This window comes from Lemur catta, chromosome 7 (genome assembly GCF_020740605.2).
Source record: "Lemur catta isolate mLemCat1 chromosome 7, mLemCat1.pri, whole genome shotgun sequence".
Taxonomy (NCBI): Eukaryota; Metazoa; Chordata; class Mammalia; order Primates; family Lemuridae; genus Lemur; species Lemur catta.
In genome coordinates this window covers 84742046-84767140 of record NC_059134.1, presented here as the reverse complement: position 1 = coordinate 84767140, position 25095 = coordinate 84742046, and the positions used below count along the sequence as shown (strand labels likewise).

The 25095-nt window shown below is 37.0% G+C and overlaps 2 protein-coding genes across 2 annotated transcripts in view; one reads left to right on the top strand and one right to left on the bottom strand.

Moving 5' to 3' along the window:
* PDHX (pyruvate dehydrogenase complex component X) overlaps positions 1-204 on the bottom strand; it is a 69158-nt gene extending 68954 nt beyond the window's left edge. The window contains exon 1 of the mRNA XM_045557792.1: positions 33-204. Coding sequence (XP_045413748.1) covers positions 33-132 — 100 coding nt within the window. The 5' untranslated portion in view covers positions 133-204. The remainder of the gene's footprint in view (positions 1-32) is intronic.
* LOC123642588 (APAF1 interacting protein) lies at positions 36-24657 on the top strand. The gene is made up of 7 exons (XM_045557799.1): positions 36-236; positions 12528-12628; positions 17429-17477; positions 18655-18772; positions 19442-19577; positions 23474-23641; positions 24211-24657. Exons 1-7 carry the CDS (start codon positions 180-182, stop codon positions 24308-24310), a joined length of 729 nt encoding a protein of 242 aa, XP_045413755.1. The 5' UTR covers positions 36-179; the 3' UTR covers positions 24311-24657.
* Positions 24658-25095: the final 438 nt, after the last annotated feature.

Here is a 25095-nt window from a genome sequence, read left to right as displayed (position 1 = left end):
CAGTGCGGCCTCGGCGCCGCCGTTTATCCTACCGAGCCAGCTAGGCCCTCCCAGGCCCCGCCTTCCGCCCTGTGCGCCCGGCCCCCGGGCTGCCTTCGGTGCCGCCTGTCTGCGCTTGAGGCTCTGTCGCATTAGCCTAGGCTGAAGACTCGAAGTTGCGGATCCCCCTTGTGTGGGCCATGTCTGGCTGCGACGCTCCAGAGGGAGGCTGCTGCGCCCAGCACTGCGGCGCGCAGGTAGGGGCGGGGCCGCCGCCGCCCGGGGTTCCTGGGAGGCGAGGCGCTGGCGGGGCACGAGGGCGGGAGCTCGACGCAGGCCCGGCGCGTGATCACGGGTTGGGGCTTCGAGCGGGTCCGCACGCGCCCCGTGCCCCGCGGCCGTCATCTGCGGAGGCTGGGCGCTCCGAGGGCGAGAGCTGGGCACCAAACGTCGAAAAAGGACGAATCACGGAGGAGAGCGTTTGGGTGACTTAAGTGGGCAGACAGGCCGGGGAAGGCATCGTGAAGCACTGGAGTGGCACTGGAGCCAGGACTGAGCTCCTGGAGCTTATTTCCCACGCCCTGGCGAGCGGCTCGACTGTGGGCACGCAGAAGGCACTCAGGAAACGGTTGCCCACAGGAGCTGCCTCAGTAGCCGTCACTTTTGCTTTGAGCAGTTGCTCCTTGCCTACCTCAGTTTAGACTGATTATGGGATGATCATGGGAACGATTCTTCCTTAAGCAGACGTCAAAGAGATCTACTCGCAGGCTGCGTACACACAGTTTTGTGGAACACCTCCTACCCTTATAGGGTGCGACAGAGATAGTGGTGAATGAGACGAATGGCCTAAGGCAGGGGTGAGGAACCTTTTCATATTGGAAGGCCGCTTTAATTTAGCGCTAAGGCCGCATTCAAGAAACTTCAATTAGATATAAAGTACGTTATTTTGTAGAAATCTAACTACTTAATAATTTCAAAAAATGAAAACTATTGGTTAATTTTAAAGTTAACCTTTTACTGACTTTGTTGTGTCTGCTTTTTGCTGGAAAGCGTTTGAATATGGAGGTCCTCAGTTTCAGTTGATCCTCTAAATGCCTATCGGTCAGTTGTGACCTTAAGTGTGTCTTGATTTAGGTTAGGTAGGAGAATGTGGATTCGCAGCAGTAAGTGGTTGAAAAGCAAGGAAGCGTTTTTCAGACATGTTGCCAAAAGCATGGGTATTCTGCATTTTTCCATATTTCAACTGTATCTTTTTTAGCATCAAACAATAACTTTAACATGTCATCTACCAAGAGCTCAATCAATTCCACCTGTAGTTCTTTAGGTGCCTTGGTGATACCAACTAGGTGAGGCTGAAATGCTAATTTGAGTGTGATGTCCCTATTCTCAAAGTCAGTGAACTTTCATTGTATTCTCCAATTAATAGGTCTATAACAGTTGCATATTCTTCAAATGATTCGCATGTATCATCTTACTCATCATTGACCATTGCTAACTGGGGAAAATGTTCATCCATTTTTCCTTTTGAAGAAGAAGTGTTTTGAAAAAAGATAGCTGTTTTCAAAATGCTTGGATTTTTTGCCACATATCGTACATATATAGACTTAGTTTTACCTTGCAAAGAAATATTCAAGTCATTTTGATTTGACATGATATCACACAGAAATGCTGCATTCCTATAAAAATCTTCTTTCAATCATTCACATTGCTGATTCTGTGCTTCATAAAATTACCTATCTGTTCTCACAAAGATAAATTTTTGGCTAACACCTGTCCCTGCGATAGCCAATGCACTTTAGAATGATATGGCAAATCCACACTAAATACCTCTTCATTCAACTTTACCATGTTAGGGAACTGATGATGCAGTGTTGCATTTGCATGAATATGCTTAACAGTACTTGCAACTTTTTGCCAGGTGTCACTTAAAATAGTAGCTTTAGCACCAAGATTTTGCTGATGCAAGATACAATGAAAAGAAATAAGAGCACCTGTATCTGTTAATACTTTATCTGTGCAATAAACCCTTCATGTTTTCCTGTCATGGAAAGTGCACCATCTGTACTTACACTCACTAAATTTACCAAATTCAGTCCAACTTCACATTTATCTTGAAAGTTGTTGAAAATATCCATTCCCTGTGTTCTGTTTGCAAGAGTGCCCAAAGTTACTCTTTGTAGCAAAGAAAATCTTCTGTTATGTCCCAAATGAAGTATAAAATCTAGACTGAGTCAGTAGTATCAGTTGATTCATCCGAAGCAATTGAATAATATTTATTTTCCTTTTGAAGTATTGCAATAAGTTATTATGTTAAGTTGAAGGCTAATTCATGCTGCCAATCAGTTATGGTTCTCCTTGAAAGAGGCAGTAGTTTGTATTTTGATATGTTACCAGGGTCTAAGCATCCTACAACTTCAACAATGCATTCTTTCACAATTTCTACATTACTGAATGGTTTTCCTTTTTTCCTGGGTATATAAGCTCCTTTATAAGTTGCTTCAGTGGCATTATTTCCAGAACTTATTGCTGCTTGAAAGAATTCTTTGCTTTTGCTTTTCATCTTTTAATTTCTGCAGGGAACGTTTTACATTTCTCCCTCTAATTTAAAATATTTGTGGTCCTTATGAGTGTTATGATGCTGGTGAGCATTGAATTTGTTTAATATTATTATTGCAGTATCAGAAAGGAAGCAAATCATCTTATCTTTAGCAGAAACAAGATAATATTGCAATTCCCAATCCTCATTAAAAAAGTCTGTTTTTTCTTCAGCATTCTCTTGGTCTTCTTTGACATGATGGGCTGTTAAGCAGACAGAATTAAAAAATACTGTTGAACTGTACAGCTATTCACAAACTCCACTTCAAACACAGTGCACTGTTGTCAAAAGCTAATAAAACTGGCATACTCCACCCCCGTAAATTCTCACCAGCCAGCCTTGTGTGATAGTGGCACCAGTCAGGCGGGGGAAGTTAGAACTAAATGATGAGGGTAGCAGCCTTTAATTTAGCCCTTATGGCTTACTTATGTCCTAATTATGCTGATCAATCTGGGAGGATTATTTTGTTGAAACTTATTTTATTCTTTGGTATTTTAAATACGTTGACTTTCAAAATAAAACGTAAAAGACAAACAAAAATGTAGTAATAAAAATAAAAGGATTTGTTCTGTAAAATTTGGATTCAGTTAAGGACCTAGAAGGCCACAGGTTCCCCACCTCTGGCGAATAAGTAGTTGTAATACAGTGTGATAAACCTGCTTAAGAGGCAGGGAATGCCCTCTAAAATTAACTCCCTTGTTCCTCCTATTGTTTCTTAGAGCTGAAGATCCCAATTAAAAAGTAATAACTCTCGAGACATTTTATTGCTAAACATTTGTCAACCATTATCTTGTTTGAATAAGTGACTTTCCCCAAATAAGCAAAGATAACTCTGAGGATAGAATGCTAGATTGGCAAGATTGGATGGTTAGAAAGATCTTTGATATGGGACAGATAATCAGAGATCCTTCCAAGGCAGGTGTGTATGGAGAATGAGGAATGTAAAAGCAACCTGTTAGTAGAATCATTACTAAGATGTTTCAATAGCTCAGGTGTTCATTCTCCCATGAAATGTCATTTAAATGAGCATCAAAGAAAGCTTAGTCAAGGGACCTGAGAATAAACTGATTCATAAACCAAACATGGCCCACAGACAACTTAAGACAGGCATGTTTTGTTTGCACCACTCAATGTTCATGAAAAATTTGAGCCAACACTTCAAAATTCAGAATAATTTCAGCTTTTAAAACGTCAGAATGTGGTAGCATTGGGCCCTTATTCGTTCCCGAAATCTGGGTTGTGCTAATGAGCACCCCCATCACCAGAGCATGTGCTGGCCAGGTTACCCCAGCTTCTGCTACTCAGTAGATTTGCATATGCACTGGAATGCATGAGCCCCTCTAGACATTTGCATTTGCCTGGTTTTGCACAAATAAATAAAAAGAACAATGAGAAAAGTTTTAAGAAGTCATAAAATTTCAGTGTAGTTTTAGGGGGGGGATGTGGACAATTAAAAGAGACAGTCTCTTTAGCCTTAAGGAAGGGGAACATTCAGTTATAAGTGATTAACTTGACAAATATTTAGTGTGTGCCTACTATGTGCCTGGCATTGTGGATTTAACGTAGTGCAAGCTACATCTGATTCCTTCCTACATAGAGCATGCTGCATAATGGGAGATAGAAATAAGTAAAGAGACCAGGACAGTATGACAATATGACATAGTACTATGATAGCAAAGTTCAGGGTGCCATAGGAGTACAAACTTGAATGGGTTAGAGAATGCCTCAGGAGGAAATGAAGGTATCAGCTGAGGTCTAAAGGATCAGGATGACATAACCATATGAAATGAAAGTAAGAATTTTCCAAGTAGAGGAAGTGGCATATACAAAGGCTTAGAGACAAGGACATGGTGCATTCCCCTACGAAGAGAAGTTTGGTGTTATTGGAACATAAAGTAGAGGGCAGGGACTTGGGAAGAGATAAGACTAAAGAGGAAAGCTAGGACCAAACCTATAGGGCCTTCTAAGCCAGTCCTAGAAATGCAAACTTGTATACTAAAGGCAATGAGATAATCAGAAAGATGACTAAGCATGGCGGTTGCTGGCTAGAGTTAAAGACTAGACACTTGGAGACAAACTAGAAAGCTATGGCCTAAGTGAGGAATTTAGGCAATAAAATCAGGAGGACTTGGTTATTGATTAGACGTGTATAGTGAGAGAAGGAATCAAAAATTACTTTTAGGGTTCTGATGGGGTGATTGGGGCCTGGTGGGCTACCAAAAAGAGAACACAGGAGGAAGAAGCAGTTTATGATGGGCATTTTGTGGACATGTTGAGTTTGAGGGACATGCTCAGTGTGTGGTACTATATAAACTGGGTAGTTGCATTAATGGCTCTAAAGCTAGGAGAGAGAGCTAAATTAGAGATAAGATTTGGAAGACTTGCTCACCAAAACCTTCCCTCTTGAGACCTGTGTATTTATCGCTCTTTCCTTGACAGACAGCCTCTTCTGAACTTATATTATTTGCCTCCCTCTATAGCCCTTTCAATAACATTATTTTATTGTCCTTTGCTCTAACATTCCCAAGTGATTTATGTTTCATAGACTTTCTTCTAGTATTCTAAAGATTCTTCAGGCACTGATTATATTATTTTTCAGGTTAAACTCAGCTTTTAATAGTAAACCCTAAACTAGTTATACAGTTCTGAAATTAAACTCCCACTGCCTGACTTCTGGCTCTTGAACTTAATGTTTCTAACATCAACAGAAGTCAAGGGGTATTTCCTAAAACAGAAAGTATTTACTCAGAAACTATATATTAACAAAGTCTAAGCTCTGAAAAATGCAAACATGAATAAGTCACTGTGCCTGCCCTTGAGGAACTTAGGCAGTTGTAAATACATACCAGTAATTAATATACTATATACCAATACTGGGCATTGGATGGTGAGGGAGGGGAGGGAAGAGGACTAAGTTCTTAAGAGAAGGATAAAATATTTGGCAAGTGTAGAAGGAGGGGAAGGTAATTTTAAACGGTGATTCATGGAAGGCTTTATGGAGAATCTGGCATTTAGATTGGCCCGGATTTAGAGATGGAAACCAAAAAGAAGGTACTAGAGCCAGCATATGTCCTTTCTTAAGCACTACCCAGCACTGACCTCTGTTGCTATATAGGAGTATGGGCCCATTATCTACTTCGGTGTTCTTAAGGGAAACTAGAAACTTGGATTTTGTATGTAATCTCTTAATTTCAAAATGTGGGCACAGCATCTTTCTAAGCAGTGTGTAGACAAAATAAACTACTTCCTGTGAGTCTGATTTTGTCCACAAGATACCAATTTGTAACCTCTCATACAGGACTTTTCTTAATGTAAGAGATACGATCTTAATTCAACCAATGTTTACTGAGCAGAGCACTATGGTGAGTATATCTATATCAAGAGCCTGTTTCCTTCCCTTTAGGAAGTTCTCCTTAGTTGGAGAGAAGAGCCAGGTAGGCGCTATTTCTATTTTTTTAAAGTTTACCTTAACTGTCACAGTGTCCTATATATGTTGACCCTGAATAAATACTTGTTCTTTGATACAGCCACAACCCTAGGCCATCCAGTACCCCGCCCTCTGTCTTCCTTGACCTCAATCAGTGCTGTTTACCTTTGCCTCCCCCTTACTCTAGCATCCCATTCCCATCGTTGTAGCCTTCCCTGCCCAGCCTCTGCGCCTTCATCTCACCTTTTTTTGGGTGAGGGATTTTTCTTTTTTGTTCCTATAGTTCCCTCTGTGTACTCACTATCAAAGGATCCTCTACACTGTATTACAAATAATTGCCTTTACTTGCTGAGAATCATTCCCAAGGGATGGAGGGATCACTCAACTATTTGAATTGGTGTTTCTACAAAATATTCTGGTGTCGTACCGCAGGTAGCCCCTGAACACCGCATGGTAGTCCTTGGGGAAGCTTCCTTTCACATTCCCCTAAGTGGCTGTTCCAAAACCTCACCATCTCACCTCATCCTCTACCTCAAGCCTGTTTTGAAGATGACCTTGCCTCCAAAATCACACACAAAATGAAAGGTGTGAACTCCTCAACTTTAATTTCTTCCTCTTCCCACCTGCAGTATAATGTAAATAAAGGTTAAGGACTAAGGATCTAGAAACAGACTGTCTGACTCTGTCACTTGCTATCTTGGCAGCCTTGGACAAGTTACTTAATCTTTATTAGTATAATAGGGTTGATATAAGGATAAAGTAAATAGTCCACACAAAGCCTTTAGAAGAATGCCTGGCACAAAATAAACAATAAATGTTAGCAGTTGTTGTTACCAATGGTATTATTGCATATTTACCTGCATCTTCCCTTCTTCCTAAGGCAGATACTTCCCTGTTTTCCTAATTCCAACTTCTTTGTCTCTACAAAGACTGGCCTTTTAGACTTTCGATCTCCTCTACCTTTAATCTCTCCCTATTCCCCAATTTTACCCTTAGCACATAATAGACTGAAAACTGTCTTTACTAACTAGTTTCCCCTTCTATTGCCCTGTCCGGCCCTTCTTTATAGCAACGCTATTGAAAGAGTCATTAGAATTCCATGCCTCCAAGTTTCATTCACTTCTAAATGAAAGTGAGTGACGCCCACTTGCCATCTGGCTTCCACAGCCAATCTGTGGAAACATTTGTTACTTAAGGTCCTGGTTGACCTGATTTACAAATATAGTTGGCTTAGCAAAACCTTTAGCCAGGATGAACCCTGCTACCCATCATCTCTGTGCCTGCACGGAGCAGCTGAGCGTTGCTGGATAGTATTTCGTAACTATGTTGCCCGGCCTCACTTCACATTCATGATTGCAACCAAATCTGCACTTACTGCTGTCCAACAACCCTCTCCTGTTTCCCTAGTAGTTCACTTTCCTAATTCCTGAGATGACCATTTTACACCTTTAATTCTCTTGTCAAGCCTGTCATACCCTGTCCCCATAGTCTCATTCATGTGATGACTTTGTTTATACTTAAGAAAATAGAAGTCATTAGATATGAACCTCTCGCCTGCCTATCACAAAAAACTACAGATTTGCCTGAACATGAACCCAACTTTTTCTCATTTTATCAAGTGGACGAAGCCCAGTTCCTCCGCTAGAGCAGGATCTCCAGGCCCTCTCACCTTCTGTAGTTATTTCTCTTCCTCTCCCTGTCTCTCTTACCGTGAATCAATTCCCTTCTGGTAGGACTGTTATCAGCATGGCTTTCAAGTTCCTCCTTGATCTGGCCCTTACAAATTTATCTTCTGCCACTCTCAGCACTTCATCGCTCTGCTCTAGCCAGCTGGTCTCCTACCTGTCGAGCACTTGAGCACTTGCTCACTCCAGGGCCTTCGCACCTGCTGTTTGCTCTGCCTGGAGTACTTGCCTCTCCCTGATGCAGACCTTGCACGTGCACACACATTCATCACATGGTGGTTTTTTCACATCCTTGAGGTCTTAGATTAAATGCTACCTGCTCAGAGAGGCCTTTCTTGACCACCTTAATCAAAGTTGATCCCCACTATTTTTCTCTAAGCCCCTTGTTTGTTTCTTTCTTACCACTGCTGCAATTTATTCTTATTTACTTTTTTAGGGAAGGGACTTTGTCTCACTCATGGCTAAATTGCCAGGGCCTAGAAGAGTGCTCTGCACATAGTAAGCACTCAGTAAATATTTCTGACCAACATCCCAGTGAATGGTGTCACTATCCACTGAGCTACTCAGCCAGCCAAAAACTTGAGAGTCTTTGAAGCCTTCCTTTCTCCTTCAGTTTTCTTACCCAAAGTCCTTTCTTTCTGTTTAACTTTTCAGATACCCCCCAAACTTATCTCCACCATCTCTCCTTCCAATTTCGTTTTTAACTCTGTCAGCAGCCTCTCTGCTGGGGTGGGCTTTTGCTTTCTTGGTCACCACCCTTCAGCCTCTTCTCTCACTGCTACTGTAGAAATGTTTCAGACACAAAATCTGATCATGTCCTTAGCTATTTCCAACTCCTCAGTGGTTTTTAGTCATCTATAAAATACAGTCCCAAAGCATAAAGATCCTTTATACTCTGCCTCCCTTCTGCCTCCATCCCCCAGAACCTAATTTATAACCACATCCAACCACTGAGAGGTCTCTCTGAAATGCCCTTTCTTTTCTTCCCCTATCCAACATACTCCCACCACCCTTCATGAAGACAGATATAAGAAATACCAATATAGAAAACACTGTTGGCCTTGAAATTCAGAAGTCTGGAGATCACTGATCCAAATTATTGATGTAAGGACACAGATACCTAGAAAGTGTCACTGACTTGCCGTAGGGCACCAGCTAGTGGGTGTCAAAGCTGAAACTAGGCTCCATGGCTTCTGATTTCTAGTCAACACTTAACCAATAACAAGAAGAAAAAGGAGGAAGAGGAGAGGTTTTAAGTGGGGTGAAAGTATTTAATGAAAAGGAGAAGGGCATTTAGGTGAAGAAAACCAATATGGTCAGAGAGGAGGGTGAAACAGATGTGCAGAAACAAAGACCAAAGACTGAGAGAAAATCCTGACATCTTTGCTGTGTGTGCATTCAGTTCCTTCCTGAGGTTAGTGTCGGGAAAAATTGTGAAAGACTTTGAAATGCGCAAAAAAGATTACTCACTGGGTATCTTGGGATTATCTTTAAGCTATTTTACAACTCTTAAATTGTAGAATATTGACAGTAATGCAGATGATTATTCGTAGAAATGCAGGTTGTGTTCAGTGGAGATTCAATTTATTATTACCCTATGGATATTGTCCAATTTTACTTTATTTATGAAGTCAGGAATCCTGCTTATTTATATATATATATGTGTGTGTGTTTTGAATTCTCTCTTGAACTAGTTGCAGCATCTTACTGGTTTCCTCATTAACTGATGAATTAAATAATATTTTTGATATATGTTTATTTTATATTCATATGAGAGTCTCCCAAGAAAACCTTTTTCTGAGTAACATATGCTTGTATTTGCTTAAATTGCAGGAAAAGGTGGGGACAGGGATTAGAGCCATTGTTGGCTATGAGTAGGTATCTCAGGGACAAGCAGGGCTGATTTTCTTAAAATACCTAGATTGAAAAATTAGAAAAATAAAGTACTGACTCAAAAACTGTCTAGACTTTAATGTTTTTAATATTTACAAAATGTTGTTAAATATGTTCCTCCCTCCCTGTAGAACCTCTAAGTGGTTGATTATAAGGGATGTTTAGATACGTACTTCAAAATTCTTATTCTAATTGAAAACCAAATCTAACAATAGTAGACAAGTGGTATTACATTGACATTCAGGAGAGAACTAGATACTAACTAAACCTTTCCTTCTTGTCAATTCCTGTTAAAATATATATTCTAATAGCGACTTTCTTTTGGACAGTTTAAATGACTGCATTTTCACCAAATGTATCTCTGTTGGTGCCTGCTAAGTGATTATTTTTTTTGCAGTTGTAATTTTGTGGGTCTGAATGATTGAAAATTTATTAACAGCAGCTGCTGCCTTATCATTGTTATTCCTGTAGCATGAAGCTGGCTAATTGCTATAATACCTCAGTGCTGGAAAAGACAAAAGGAAAGGGGAGACCCATAATAATAGACCATTTTCCATAATGTTTGCAATTTGCTTTGCAAATTGATGGTTTTAAGGATTGGAAAACTGCAGGAGTCTTCCCATTAGCTGTACTTTAAGATATAATTAAAATATCATTTATATCCCTAAAAAAGGAAATAGCAAATTATATGGGGCATGGATAATTTTGGCTAGATTTCCTAAGGACAGATATAAGAAATACCAACATGGTTTTATTATTTTATTTCAAGAAATATTAACTCTTAAAAACTAACATTGACTGTATCATATATTGTGCTAGGTGCTTTATATCCACTGGATTTCATTTTAATCCTCACAGCATTCTAATTTTAAGGATGAGTAAATTGAGACTCAAAGTCATATAAGCAATAAATGCGGTAATGTGGATTTAACTTTGTCTATTAACTCCAAGCTTCTGTTGAATAGGAACTTTTAAAAATTTCTAGGTTCCCATGTTCCTAATTTTATACCTTGAAGGTTGCTCCATCTATCATCATTCATAATATTTACCTAAAATAAAATGTATATGTAGAACATTAACAGTAAATTTGGAAAAACACCATAATTTCAGGTTAAGTTAGCTGAGAGTTCAATCTGTCAAATAATAATTCTTCTTTGGACTCAAAGGTGTTTTTCCCCTTTACCCAGTGCCAAGATCAATAAAGGCGGGCTTTCTGCTGTACCTTTCTCCACATTGAGTCTATTTTTATTTGCCTTTACCTTAAGGCTATAGCCTGTTGGTGTCTCAAGCTTATGTGGCAATTGTCTCTTAAATGCCTTCATTTTGAGCAAGTCCTGGGTTTTTATCTCATGGATCTAGTGGCTTGCATAACTGTCAGAATTGAAGCTCTTGGTCACCAGAGTTTTGCAATACCTTCAGGAAAACTCTGGCTTTGGAGCTCAGTCCCTCCAAGGTAGTCTCACTTTCTTTCTTTTATGGCCCCAGTGAAACCTTACTTTTTCTTGCCAGTTCAGCAGTTTATTTTGACATATAAGTTATTCAGCCTTTTTACTTGTTTTCAAGGTAAGAGTTGTATATCATACTACCAAAAATGGAATTTATTGTATTTCTTCTTTATTATTTTTGTTTTCATTAATTTAAACTGTAAAAAAAGCAGGGGAAAATTTGGTGTGTTTTTTTCCTAAAGAAGTAAACATTGGACTTATATAAAAATAAGGCTTTATGTTGATGTTGGTATTTATACACACACACACACACACACACAGACTCATAAACATATACCGTCACAGAAATGTGTTTAGCAAGTATTAATTGGGGTTGTTTCTGAGTGTTTTTTATTTGATTTTATATAATGAATATATAATGCTTTTGTAATAAGAGAAAACAATAAAATCACTATGGGAAAAAGGACATTTTTGGAATAAAAATAAAATGGAACCAACACATAGAGTTGTTACAGAGTAGTCACCCCTGCTCCCGTAGATATGGAAGGGACACGTTGACAGTGGGGAATATGCAACAGAGAGAATGGCCTAAAAAAAAAACCCAACAGAAATATTTTCTGTCTCTTTAAAACCTCACTCACTCTTTTTGGAAACTGAAGCCTACATTCCTGTCTCAGGCCAGTGGTTGGGAGGGACAGGGAAAAGTCTTTTGTTCTTTGTGCTACAGGCAATGACTCAGGGAACTGCCAGTCCAGTCTGGGCAGGGCAGAGGTCCTGGAGGTCCAGGTGGGCCTCCCAGATGGGGAGAGGTCACGGGATTATCTTCAGCAGAAATAGGACAGAGATAGAATGATCAAAATCATCAATTGTAGTTAAACAATTGCCCAAAGGTGAGAACCCACCCTTTAAAAGCTCTGTATTTCTACTTACTATTAGGATGATGATATTTTTAGACAGAAGTCTCCATCCTCCTCATTTGCTGGCAAATTAATAAACTTCTCTTTCCTTCTCCTCAAACCACTTGTCCTCATTCTTCAGATGCAGCCTTGGGGACAAGTGTCAAGCTTAACAGAGTGTGTGTTGAACATATAACTATCCTATATCTATATCATCAAGTCTTAATTGAATACTGTGTTTTGTGTAAAAAATTTTCTGGACAGACTGTTCCTTCAGCATCAGATTCTGTTTTCTTTCTGCCATTTCAATAGACACCTTATGATAATGGTATACTGGGCATGTCCCCACCTTGTTCTTGCAGCCTGCTCCTTAGTGTTGGACAGTATGGCCCTATATTGAATAATCCTAGGTTGCCAAATAATGTAGTAGATCTACTTTCTAAACATTAAAAACAAAATATTTGTAATAATTTCCTTTCTCACTGGACCCTCTCTACGGTAAATTTTCTCAAACTTCCTTAAATTGGTTTCTCATTAGAAATGTTAGCTGGAATAGTTACTTGATAAAATAATGTCTATTTTAAAAATCATTATCTTCTTTTTAAGGACAAGGAACATCCAAGATACCTGATTCCAGAACTTTGCAAACAGTTTTACCATTTGGGCTGGGTCACTGGAACTGGAGGGGGAATTAGCTTGAAGCATGGGTAAGTTTCTGGCAGATTTGATTACTGGGAATTCTCCATATGAGTAGACCACAGAGAGCCTAACTCATTATGTCCAGAGAACAACTGATAATCAGTTTTATGTGATACCGAAGGTATTTAGTTTCCAAGTGGACATTTGCATAACTGAATGGAAGCAGTGTGCAGAACTTGCAGATAAAATAAATACGTAAGTATTTAAGGTACCACAATTTATAATTAGAATAATTTGGTCCTCAATTTTTGGAGTACCAGAGTTAAATAACATGCTGCCGAGTATATTTATATGCCTAGAATTATAAAGGATCCTCTCTACATAAACAGAATTTGTTTCAAAGGTTCAGAAACATATTTTAAACTCACAAATACAGATTACTAACCATTAAAAATGCTAAAAATTTTATTTGATCAAGTCAAAAGAAAGGCTATATGCCCTTCTAAGCACATGTATCATTATTAGTGGATACCTCTAGTCTGTATTCCTCAGAGAACAAAACGAGATACTGGACTTAGGTTGAAACAGAAAGAATAAATGGTATTTAATTGTTATTAGATTTATTCAGTGTCATCCATTCAAGAAGATAAAGAAATAAATTAGTGTTAGTGAAAAGTAACTTACTATGAAAATAAAGATTGTGGAATTTCATTCTCTCAAGGGTTTCTTTTTTTCTGGTAAGACAAATATATCGTTTTGGTAGGACTGCATATTAACCAATGAAAATTTAGCATCCACATTGAGATATGCTGTATAGAGAATTTTAAATTACATATGTAACTTGTATTATATTTCTACTGGACAGTGTTAGGTTGGGACTATGTGATTTTTTTAGTTATCTTCTTTCTTTAAACTTCTTGCGTGCTAAAAAGCTCTTAGAGTTTCTCGTCTCAAAATGTTTTCTTTTTAATTTCAAAGTATTATGAGGGTACAAATATTTTTGGTTACATGGATCGCTTTTGTAATGCTCAAATCAGGATTAAAAGTGTGCCCATCACCCAGATAGTGTTCACTGTACCTCTTAGGTAGGTTTTTGCCCATCCTCTCCTCCCCCCGCCCCCGCTGCTTGATCTCCTTGAGATTTACTCCCCTCTATGCATGTGTGCTCATCAGTTAGTTCCAATTTAATAGCTAATACATGGGGTGTTTGTCTTTCTTTATATGCTTCACTTAGGATAATGGTCCCCAGTTCCCTCCAAATTGTTGCAAAAGGCATTAAGTCATCCTTCTTCATGGCTGAGTAGTATTCCATGGTATACGTATACTACATTTTGTTAATCCACTTATGAATTGATGGGCATTTGGGTTGTTTCCACATCTTTGCAATTGTGAATTGTGCTGCAGTAAACACTCGACTCTCAAGGGTTTCTGAAATAGGATTAATGTTTTCCTCCTGAAATGTTTTAGGAATATCATTGTCTGGAGGTTGAGTATTAAACTGAGTAATGCTGATTTCTTTATCCTAATTATCTTTCTTTAAAAAAAAATTTAAAGTATTTATGACCCTGAGGAGGCCATATTGCATAGTAAGGAATGGAATGGAAAATATAATCAGAACAATTTGAACAAAAGGGATTTTATGGCATACCACAATACGATGCCATTGTAATTTCATCTGTTTAAAATTACTAACTCATAAAATAATCATTAAACAGTGGGAAATGACAAGGGACACCTTAGTCAACAACTAGCATAGTTATGGATATATGGTCGTGTTCCACATAGATCAGGACATCAGTCTGTGCCTCCTCTTTACATCAACCCAGTTGCTAGAGTGTAAATTCAGCATTGTGCAAGCTTTCAGATTATTTTGCAAGAACTTTCAAGTTGGCCTGTTTACAGCAAACTCTATGATAACATTTATTCCTATTTCATTATCCACTTAGAAGCTGAGTGCCAGTAATTTGGCTTCCTAACTGTATTAATTATGAATAAATCATATTCTAAATGTTGCCTTTAGTTAACTGCTTTCTATTTGCATAAGCAGAAATAGTTTTTGTATGTACAAAATAGGGTTTTCTACCAAAGTGACTAAAATAACCATTTCTAACTCCCTCTTAAAAAGAACCACAACAGTTAAAAATAGGAGAATGCAGAACTTGAGGGAATTTTTTTGATCAAAAAGATATGAAGGGTTATGTTCTTTCTAGCAGAATTTTACTAATCTGTACACTGCGATTGTGTGTGGTCACTATAAACCACTCACTCATTGGCATATCTTTTAAAATTAAATGGCTTTTATAGCACTACATTCAGTTTGTAGGAAAGTTGAATCGTGTAAAATGCTTTCTCCTTAGTTAAATTCTTAATGGGCGAGGAGCTCCTCCTGGAGGCCATGGATGGAAAGAGCCAGTTTTATGGCACTGTATTTGGAATCTTTTTAAATTTGAGCTTTACAAAGTAAAATGAGTATTTTGTAGTAAAATATTGAATTTTTTCCCTAATATTTAAATGACTTCATAAGCTCACATCAGTAGCTTTATCAGCAATATTATTCTCATGTTGTTAGTGAAAGTTAGGTTTTCTTAGTCTGATGCTTAGGGCAAGTTAATCTGGAATGAAGTGCAAACCCAGTAAATTATGTTTCCAGAATAATACTAACAATAAGCTCTTTGGGAATACAAAATGATTTTCTAATTCCAGGGCTTGGCTGATACCACTCTAGCTGATGATTTTAATGTGTGTTACCAAAAGATGTATATAAAAGACAGCTTAACACACATATGAGTTAAATCAGAAGAAGGAAATAGAGGACCAAGAAAATGACAGTAGTCAAGGCAATTCCAGGATGTTCAGCAGCCATTGTGTTTACATAGGATCCCTACCATTCAAACTTAACTTTGTATCTTTGTATTTTTATCCGATATCTCTTTGTAGGTGTAAATATATTTTTTCTAGATATATTTAACTAATCTTTTTTTCTCAATTTTTAATCTTTTAATTACCCAAAGTTGATCAAAGTCTAAATTGATTTTCATTTTATAAAGGCGGTAATAAAAACAGACTTAGCATACCAAATCGCATGAATAAACAAATACCCTTGGTTTTCCTACTTTATAAATGAGTTTATTTACTAGCAGACCATTTGGTACTTTATTTGGGTCTGTTCCCAAGACTGCATAAATTTCTCCCCACATAGGAAGGCCTACAAGTCCACTTACCTGTGGAGGTGAGTGGACTCTATATCTCCATGATTCTAGAGTGTCTTCTGTGTAATACTAGGACATGAGATTTCAATTGCTGGTATTTGTAAAGGGCCCTTTTTAACAGTATGACCCCAACCCATACCCAGTGGTTCCAGAGGAATGTCCCTCTATGCTATCCTTACATACCAGAGCTCTAAAACGATAGCCACTTCATGAAAGCGAGTGCCTGCATGCAGCTTAGTGTGCACTGGATTTCACTCACATTATCAGAAATTTATTTTCTAGACTTTGCCAATGGAACCCTGCAGAAACTTTCATTTCACCTTAGATTTTTATCAGTTCCAAGCCTACAGGTTTATTAGTAACCCCAGCTTTGACAGCTTGGTATAGGCCATCATCCTCATTTTCACTGTGAGACATTTGATATTTGTTCACTATGTCCATGCCTCGATGGCAGAAACTATGGCGTGCGGGTGCTGGCATTTTTTTGTTTTGCATATGTGTGGCAGATCTTTAATTCTCTCTGGCAGCAACTGAAACTGATAAGTGAGCCAAGGGACCTTTGTTGAGTGTGGAGAGAATTTAGAGAAGATTTTAAAATTAATTTCCAAATCAAATTTGAGAGCACCTTGTGGTAAATGGTAGTGTAGCATCTTAGCATCTCCCTTAGCACAATATCCTGTAACAAAGAGATCTCCACATGTAGCCATTCTTCTTAACATATTTTTACTTTTTGCAATTGTTTTAGCTTTATTACCAAATATTTTCCAAGAGACGTGTGCTTTTCAAATAGGAAGCATAGGATTCTGTCCAAAAAGTAGCTCAATATTAATGCTGTAATTTAATAAACTATCCAGCAGAGGTCTCTGAACTTCATGGTTTATAATAAGAGCATTTTTAAACAATAAAATTAAACTTGATTCTTTGCATGACAGAAATATACTCCTTTTGAGCATATTTTCCCCTGGTCAGATTTTCAAATAAAGGTATTTCATATATAATAGGATAAACTCTACTTATTAGTGCTTACAGATATATTCAGGCTTTTTATTTCCCCTAACTAGATAGGAGCCTAGTTACCATTGATTTTGCACCTTAAAAAGAAGTAAACATATATGAAAACATGGAAGATAAAAGCAATTACCACCATTTTACTGTGCCACCAACATCACAAAGGCATTAAAGTAGTTTGGCATTCTTTCTATGCAGCTTAAATCTGTAATTAAATCAAGCAGCTATTTGTATGGCTTGATTTATAAAGAACATTAATGATTGGACTGCACTGGGAGGCCGAGGCGGGAGGCTCACTGGAGGTTAGGAGTTCGAGGCCAGCCTGAGCAAGAGCAAGACCCCGTCTCTACTAAAAAATAGAAAGAAATTAACTGGTCAACTAAAAATATGTAGAAAAACTTAGCCGGGCCTGGTGGCGCATGCCTGTAGTCCCAGCTACTCGGGAGGCTGAGGCAGAAGGATCGCTTGAGCCCAGGAGTTTGAGGTTGCTGTGAGCTAGGCTGATGCCACGGCACTCTAGCCTGGGCAACATAGTGAGACTCTGTCTCAAAAAAAAAAAAAAAATGATTGGACTGCAAAGATATACTTTTCTTTGTGCAAAAGCAGGAAATTAGTTAAATAAATACCAATTTCTATATTTTGTGTTACCAGCAATGAAATCTACATTGCTCCTTCAGGAGTGCAAAAGGAACGAATTCAGGTATGGATAAAGGGATTCTTCTTAAACCCAAATGTTTTGTCTTCTGTACTTAACTATTGTGTTGTGAAGTGGAATTAATTTTAAAAGAAAATGTTAGTTTTGAAGGTTGGTTATATTGTGACAATTTAAATAACAAATCAACAAATATTTGTTGAGTAACTATTAAATGTTTTTTTAAAGTGGTAAATACCCTCCATACGACCAATGAATGTTTTGAAATCTCATTCAGTCTGTAGAGGGCAAAAATGAATAGTGTAATCTTAAATCATAATAAGAAGTGATTATAATTTTATAACCTTTTAACATTATTAGGCTAGTGGGGTAATCAGATTGATGGTCTCAGATGGAACAAAATGATTCCTATTTCATAATAGCAAAGCTATTCCAATTTCAAGTTAGAAACTTTATTTAAATTTTGAGAAGTCCTATTCTGTATTAATGCTGGAATAAAACCCAAAATCTAGTTGAAACAAATATACAATACTTTGTCTAAGGCAAAAAAAAAGAAAAGCTGCTTTATTAATAAGACATTTATTTTGTAGTTTCAAATAAACCCTGACAAATGAAAGTTACAAGTCAGAAATACACGTGATACTAAGAAAAACCTGCAGATCTACGTAATTCCTTCAATCTTTAAGAAGAATATACCTTATTGCAATTTACCTTCTGAGTACCAGTTGTTCTCAGGGGATAAGAAGATTTTACTCTAAATTTTTTCTCAAAATGTGGGGGGAAAAATTGTAACACTCATTGGGAATGTTGGTTTCTGTATATAGTCTTTCTGAAATATAACTGTGAAATTACAGGGCATAGTTGAGAAGCTAAATTGATGAAGTAACAGCAAAATCATTACATACATATTAATGTTCCATATCAATTTTTTTATTCAAATTCTAAGGGAAGATGATTTTTTAGACTTTCAAGAATATTTTTGTTAGTAGAAAACATTTTTTATTTCTCAAAATTGCTAAAACTACTTTAAGAAACTATGATTATATGAATGTTTATAATGTGAGTTAAGTATAATACATATATATTAGCACTCTGTATGTGTGCATATAGTATATATACACACACACACATACAAGAAAAGGGGCATTTCTATGTATTGATCATATCTTTGTTGATATTGTATTATATAAACTTTGTTTTTCTCGTTTTCCCCCTCTATGAATAGCCTGAAGACATGTTTGTTTGTGATATAAATGAAAAGGACCTAAGTGGACCTTCGCCATCTAAGAAGCTAAAGAAAAGCCAGTGTACTCCTCTTTTCATGAATGCTTACACAATGAGAGGTATGCAGAAAATGTATTCAACATAAAGAATATTTGTAGGCCGGGCGCGGTGGCTCACGCCTGTAATCCTAGCCCTCTGGGAGGCCGAGGCGGGTGGATTCCTCGAGGTCAGGAGTTCGAGACCAGCCTGAGCGAGACCCCGTCTCTACTAAAAATAGAAATAAAAATTATCTGGACAACTAAAAATATATATAGAAAAAAAAAAATTAGTCGGGCATGGTGGCGCATGCCTGTAGTCCCAGCTACTCGGGAGGCTGAGGCAGGAGGATTGCTTAAGCCCAGGAGTTTGAGGTTGCTGTGAGCTAGGCTGATGCCACGGCACTCACTCTAGCCCGGGCAACATAGTGAGACTCTGTCTCAAAAAAAAAAAAAAAAAAAAAGAATATTTGCAGAGTAGACTTTAGTGTTAACTATTATTTTAGTTAACACTGCTTGAGTACCTACTATGTGCAAGAACTTTAAATGCATTAACTCATTCAGTTCTCACATCAGCCTATGAGGAAGGTCCATTATTATTCCATTTTTCTTCTTACCCACCACCAACTTATTAGTCTATGCCAGGAAAAATAAATCCATAACCATAAGAATACGTGGAAATAAACTTTTATTTTCTTTAAAAGTTATAATCTTGTCTTCATTGAGCCTGTGACTTTCTTCTTCCTCCCTCAGGAGCAGGCGCAGTGATTCACACCCACTCTAAAGCTGCTGTCATGGCCACCCTTCTCTTTCCAGGACGGGAGTTTAAAATTACACACCAGGAGATGATAAAAGGAATAAGGAAATGCACCTCAGGAGGGTATTATAGGTATTTTCTCTTCTTTTCTTTTTTTTTTGCTTAAATAATTTGAAAAGAATTTTTCCTTCTCTTTGATAAATAGGATCCTGATCTTTTTGTGTGTATAACGAGGTGTTGTGGGCTCTGTATTAAGTAATATCCCACTTAATGTTACACTTCCAGATCTATTCTCATGACACAAATCAGATGGCTTCCCTCCTCCCCTACCCCAGACATGGTAAATTATTAGCAATAAGAATAATGAAGTGTTTGTTTAAGTAAACTGAAAAAAAATCTTGGCTGAGATTTCTGTAGAGAAGGAGAGATTATTTTCTATATTGAGGGCACCCAAAGAGCAAGCTCTCCTCACCTTGACTTTGTCTTTGGGAGGTTTGAACCGTGACTAATGTTTAGACTTTCTGTTTATTTAACTTAATATTTCTGGATTATTGGTGTATTTATACAAGTTTCCTAATTTTAATTAAGTAAATCTCTACAATATTTTTAGAATTTTTCCATGTGAAAGTTAATATGGATAGTAAGTATAGAATAGTGACCTTCTAGATAAATTTAAGTAAATCCACCAGCCCACAAAAGTGTAGTAATTCTTCTTAAATCTAGAAAATAATTGCATGAAGAAACATATTCTCAGTGCTCAGCATTTCATTTGAGTTTATTAGCATTCTCATTCCTGAGACTTCACCTTTCTTAATTTTCTGAAGGGCCTGTTTCTACCGTGCCTTGCTTATTTAGAGGAAAAGGGGGCCGTTTCTGCTAAGGCATTCTTACAGCAATATCATATTGTTACTGCATGTAATAGAGCATACATGTTTAAGCTAGTGTGCTGAGAAAATAATTTGATTTCAGCTGATATTTATTGTGTGCCTAAAGCACTCCTCAGTGCTTTTGTAAACACCTATTTACAAAAGTTAAATATTTAAATTATGAGAAGTGTACACACTAAAGAGAGTATAGTTTCATGTTACTTTTTCCATATCTGGGTCTTGAAGGGGAGGCAATGTGGGTGCTATCAGTTACATACGCATTTGACTGCTTTGGTGAAGAAATAAAAATAGGTCAGAAGAACCTATTTTTCTGGAAACAGGGAAAAGGAGAGGTAGAGGAAGCATAATAGCCTTTAGGATTTTGTAGAGAAGAAGGACATGAATGAAAAGATTCCGTTTGTTATGCGTAACACATGTTTTATATTATTTTGAATGTTTCAGAATTTGAAGAATAAAAACATTCACAAGATGCCCTTTGCAATTCTGTTGGAATCTAGCTGAGAAATGAGTAACAGGGTCATTATCACAGCTTAGGAGGGAGTGATATTTTATCTGATTTTGGAGAGAATCCTAACAGTCTAATCAAAAGAAGGTCAATGAAAGTTGAACGAAGTAAGAAAGGATAGAGGTTTAATATTCTCTAGTCTCTTTTCCTTTAAATACATTCATGTGTCACTTCACAATAGGGATACCTTCTGAGGACTGCATCATTAGGTGATTCTGTCCTTGTGCGAACATCATGGAGTGCACTTACATAAACCTAAATGGGATAGGCTACTACACACCTAGGCTATGTGGTACAGCCTACTGCTTCCAGGCTGCAAACCTATACAGCATGTTACTGCACTGAATACTATAGGCAGTGGTAACCCAGTGACAAGTATTTGTGTATCTAAAACATAGAGAAGGTTCAGTAAAAATACAATATAAAAGATAAAAAATGTTGCACCTGTATAGGGCACTTACCATGAATGGTGCTTACAGGACTGGAAGTTGCTCTGGGTGAGTCAGTGAGTGAGTGGTGAGTAAATGTGAAGGCCTAGGACATCCCTATACACTACCGTAGACTTTATAAACACTGCACATTTAGTCTACACTAAATTTATTTAAAACATTTTTTCTTCAGTAATAAATTAACCTTAGCTTACGGTAACTTTTTTACTTTATAAACTTTAAATAGTTTTTTTTACTTTTTGACTCTTGTAATAACATTTACCTTAAAACACACATTGTACAGCTATACAAAAAGTCTTTCTTTGTATCTTTATTCTACAAGCTTTTTTCTATTTTTAAAATTTAAAATTTTTTTTTGACTTTTTCAACTTTTTTATTAAAAATGGAGATAAAAATATACACCTTAATCTAGGCCTCCACAGGGTTAGGGTTATCAATATCACTGTCTTCCACCTCCACATCTTGTCCCACTGGAAGGTCTTCAGGAGTGATAACACGCATGGACTGTTATCTCCTATGATAACAGTGCCTTCTTCTGGAATACCTCCTGAAAGACCTGCCTGAGACTGTTCTTCTATATATATAACTTTTTAACTTATATGTATATAACTTTCATACGTATATAGAATATACTCTAATGATAAAAAATATAGTATAGTAAATACATAAACCAGTAACATAGTCGTTTATTATCAAGTGTTATGTACTGTACATAATTGTATGAGCTAGACTTGTATACAACTGGCAGTGCAGTAGGTGTGTTTACACCAGCATCACCACAAACATGTGAGTACTGTGTTATGCTGTCACCATACAGTGGCTACACGGTCAGTAGGTGATGGGAATTTTTCAGCTCCATTACAGTCTTATGGGGCACCATCGTACTGGCAGTTCATTGATGACAGAAAGGTGGTTATGTGGCACATGACTGTGCTAGTTCTTACCAGGGGAGCTTAACGGGTATAAATGTCTTTCCTTTTGGAAGCAACATGCCTATGGTATAGAGAAAGCAGTACTGCTTGATGGTCAAGGACTTCCCTGGCTCTGTTTCTCATTTAACTTGTCAGGATCATTATCCTGTCTGTAAAATGGAAGGATTGGCTTGAATTAGCTTTCAAGTCTTATTTTGCTATGAAATTATTTCGTAGCTGGAAATATTTCTTACCTTTCAGTGTGTGCTAGAAGAAAATATAAGTTTATGTTTCTCCTGGCCAATATTAGGAAAGATTTGGGACTAGCAGTTCATTCCTTTCATATTTAAGGATATTTTGTAATTACCTCTGTTTTACTTAGATGAAATAATGGGCAACTGCATACTCTTAATAATAATGGTTGGCCAAGTTATTTATCACATGACAACTACTTAGTTAAAGTAGCAATTTCTGAATACTTTAGCTAGAATTTTTTTTTTTAGGTTTCAGCACTATAGAGGTAGATATTACATTAACAATGCAAGAGAAATTCATGTAAAAAGGAAAACTTATCTGAGTTTTGATTGGTTATTACCTCAAGAATAGACTTAATTTTGCCAGTAACTAAGTTATTTGTTTAAATATTATTGCATTCTGATTTTATCACACGTATTTCCTGAGAATAAAGTAGAAGTTGTTCTAATGCTACAGATTTGAGAATGCTCCGAAAGTGTTATCATACCTTTAGTAGTTATCTCTAGAAGGTTCTTGTTAATTAGTGCCACAAACCACACTTGGATATATTGGTTTGCTTTATCCAAGACAATCTGGAGTCCTGTAGAGATGAAATATTATGATTTTGTATGATTGGGAAATTTTTACTTAATATGTAATTCAGTTTTTAATCCTTTCTCCGATTCTGATTTTGAAATCTATCGTTTCTCATCTCCTGTTAAAAATATTATGATTGTCCCTGCTTCAAGGAAATACTTGTATGATCTTGATGATTTCTTTGTTAGGTTTTGGTATGCTATACAAATTTCTGCCAATTATACTTAAGATTAGAACAATGCCTGCCAAATTCCCAAGGTATCTTTTGATAGAGATGTTTAGGCAAGATACACAGAATAACATGCAACATCTTGTTCATAATTTAGAGTGGCTTTCCAGATATAAAGAGAATGTCTAACTGGTTACTTGAAAAAATTACATATTATATAAATATGAATGCCTGTATTTGTTTTAATTGGAAAAAATGGCTCGATTTGTCTTACAGATACGATGATATGTTAGTGGTACCCATTGTTGAGAATACACCTGAGGAGAAAGACCTCAAAGATCGAATGGCTCATGCGATGAATGAATACCCTGACTCTTGTGCAGTACTAGTCAGACGTCATGGAGTGTATGTGTGGGGAGAAACATGGGAAAAGGCTAAAACCATGTAAGTGTAACTCAAAGAACATTTGGGTCAAGTTACCACACTCTAAATGTGAAAGAGAATGAGATATGTTTTATGATTTAAAATGAAGTATGCTTTTTTATGTTTTGTTGGTCAATTGGTTTAAATTTAAGTAGTTTATTGTTAGTAGTTCTAGATATTTTATTTTTATTGTGCATTCATTCCTTAAGAAGTATTTATTGGATGAGTATTATTTGGCAAGGCTCTATGGACTTTGATAGAAGAAGGAGACACAGATCCCAAGTGACATAAGTTTTATTTCAAAAAGTGGCACATAGTAAAAAGATATAAATTTATGTAAGTAGTACATTTTAAACTCCCTTTTATTTCCTGAGAAGGATATAATTTGGTTGCATGATTCAATATGATTCCTTTCCGTGCTTTAAAAATGCGGGAGCAAAATAAGAAAATTTTGGCCTAGAATTCAGGGGAAAAATGCACTAGGAACAAAGCAGAGTTCACTGGACAGAGAGGAGCAATGTGATTGTTTAGGACTGGAGAACTCTGTTTCTGTAAACACCTTCAGTTCTTTTTGTTTTTTTCTTTTACAGGTGTGAGTGTTATGACTATTTGTTTGATATTGCCGTATCAATGAAAAAAGTGGGACTCGATCCTACACAGCTCCCAGTTGGAGAAAATGGAATTGTATAAGTCAAAGGAAGTTTAATTATATACACAGATGAAGCTAAACTTAAATATTAAGTGAAACTTGGCTATTTTTTTAAATGAACTGAAAATTTCCATGCTAATATTTGTCACTACATACTGCAAATGGTCACCTTGACTCTCTTCTGACATTGGATGGTATTTGCTTATATTCTTAATTTTAAGTGATTGGGCAGTGGAATAAAAATTTTGTACTCGATATTTTTTGTGTTTATTTTTAAACCCTTAAAGGCAAGGGTTGTCTTTAACTTAATTTCTTTTTTATATCTACTCTCAGGATTCCTCTTAATCTTTAAAGCTGCTGGTGATGATAAAATTTATTGGAAAACTTCCACTTAATCATGGAATGAACACTTTCTTGTTTTAATATTGGTATCATAAAATTTATGTGAAACATTAAGGCCACATGTATCCCTCAGTGTTGATGTCTAAGCAATTTTACAGATTTACTTTATAAGCTTTAGTGTTTCCCCTATAACGTAACATAGGGCACTCATTTTATATTGGGGTCAGTTGTGAAATTCAAGTGAGGTGTTATTAATTCAAACTCTCCTAACCTAACAAACCCTGACCAAACCAGTGATGTAATCAGAAAGTGCTTTGTAAATGTAGCCAAAAACAACATCATCTTAATCATAAAGGCTTTATTTGATTAATGCTTTTTTTAATTGGGGGAGAAAATCCATAATGCACCATCTCCAAAATGTTAATCTCATATGCCCACCTCTCAGATCACCATCTTCTAACCTTCTGAGCTCATTTTCCCCAGA

What these genes read in the sequence shown, in the direction of transcription:
- LOC123642588 (XM_045557799.1), top strand. Translation starts at nt 180, where the DNA reads ATGTCTGGCTGCGACGCTCCAGAGGGAGGCTGCTGCGCCCAGCACTGC. An exon ending in GGAATTAGCTTGAAGCATGG is followed by an intron (nt 12,629 to 17,428) that starts GTAAGTTTCTGG and finishes TTGTGTTACCAG; the next exon opens with CAATGAAATCTACATTGCTC. An exon ending in GAATGCTTACACAATGAGAG is followed by an intron (nt 18,773 to 19,441) that starts GTATGCAGAAAA and finishes TTCCTCCCTCAG; the next exon opens with GAGCAGGCGCAGTGATTCAC.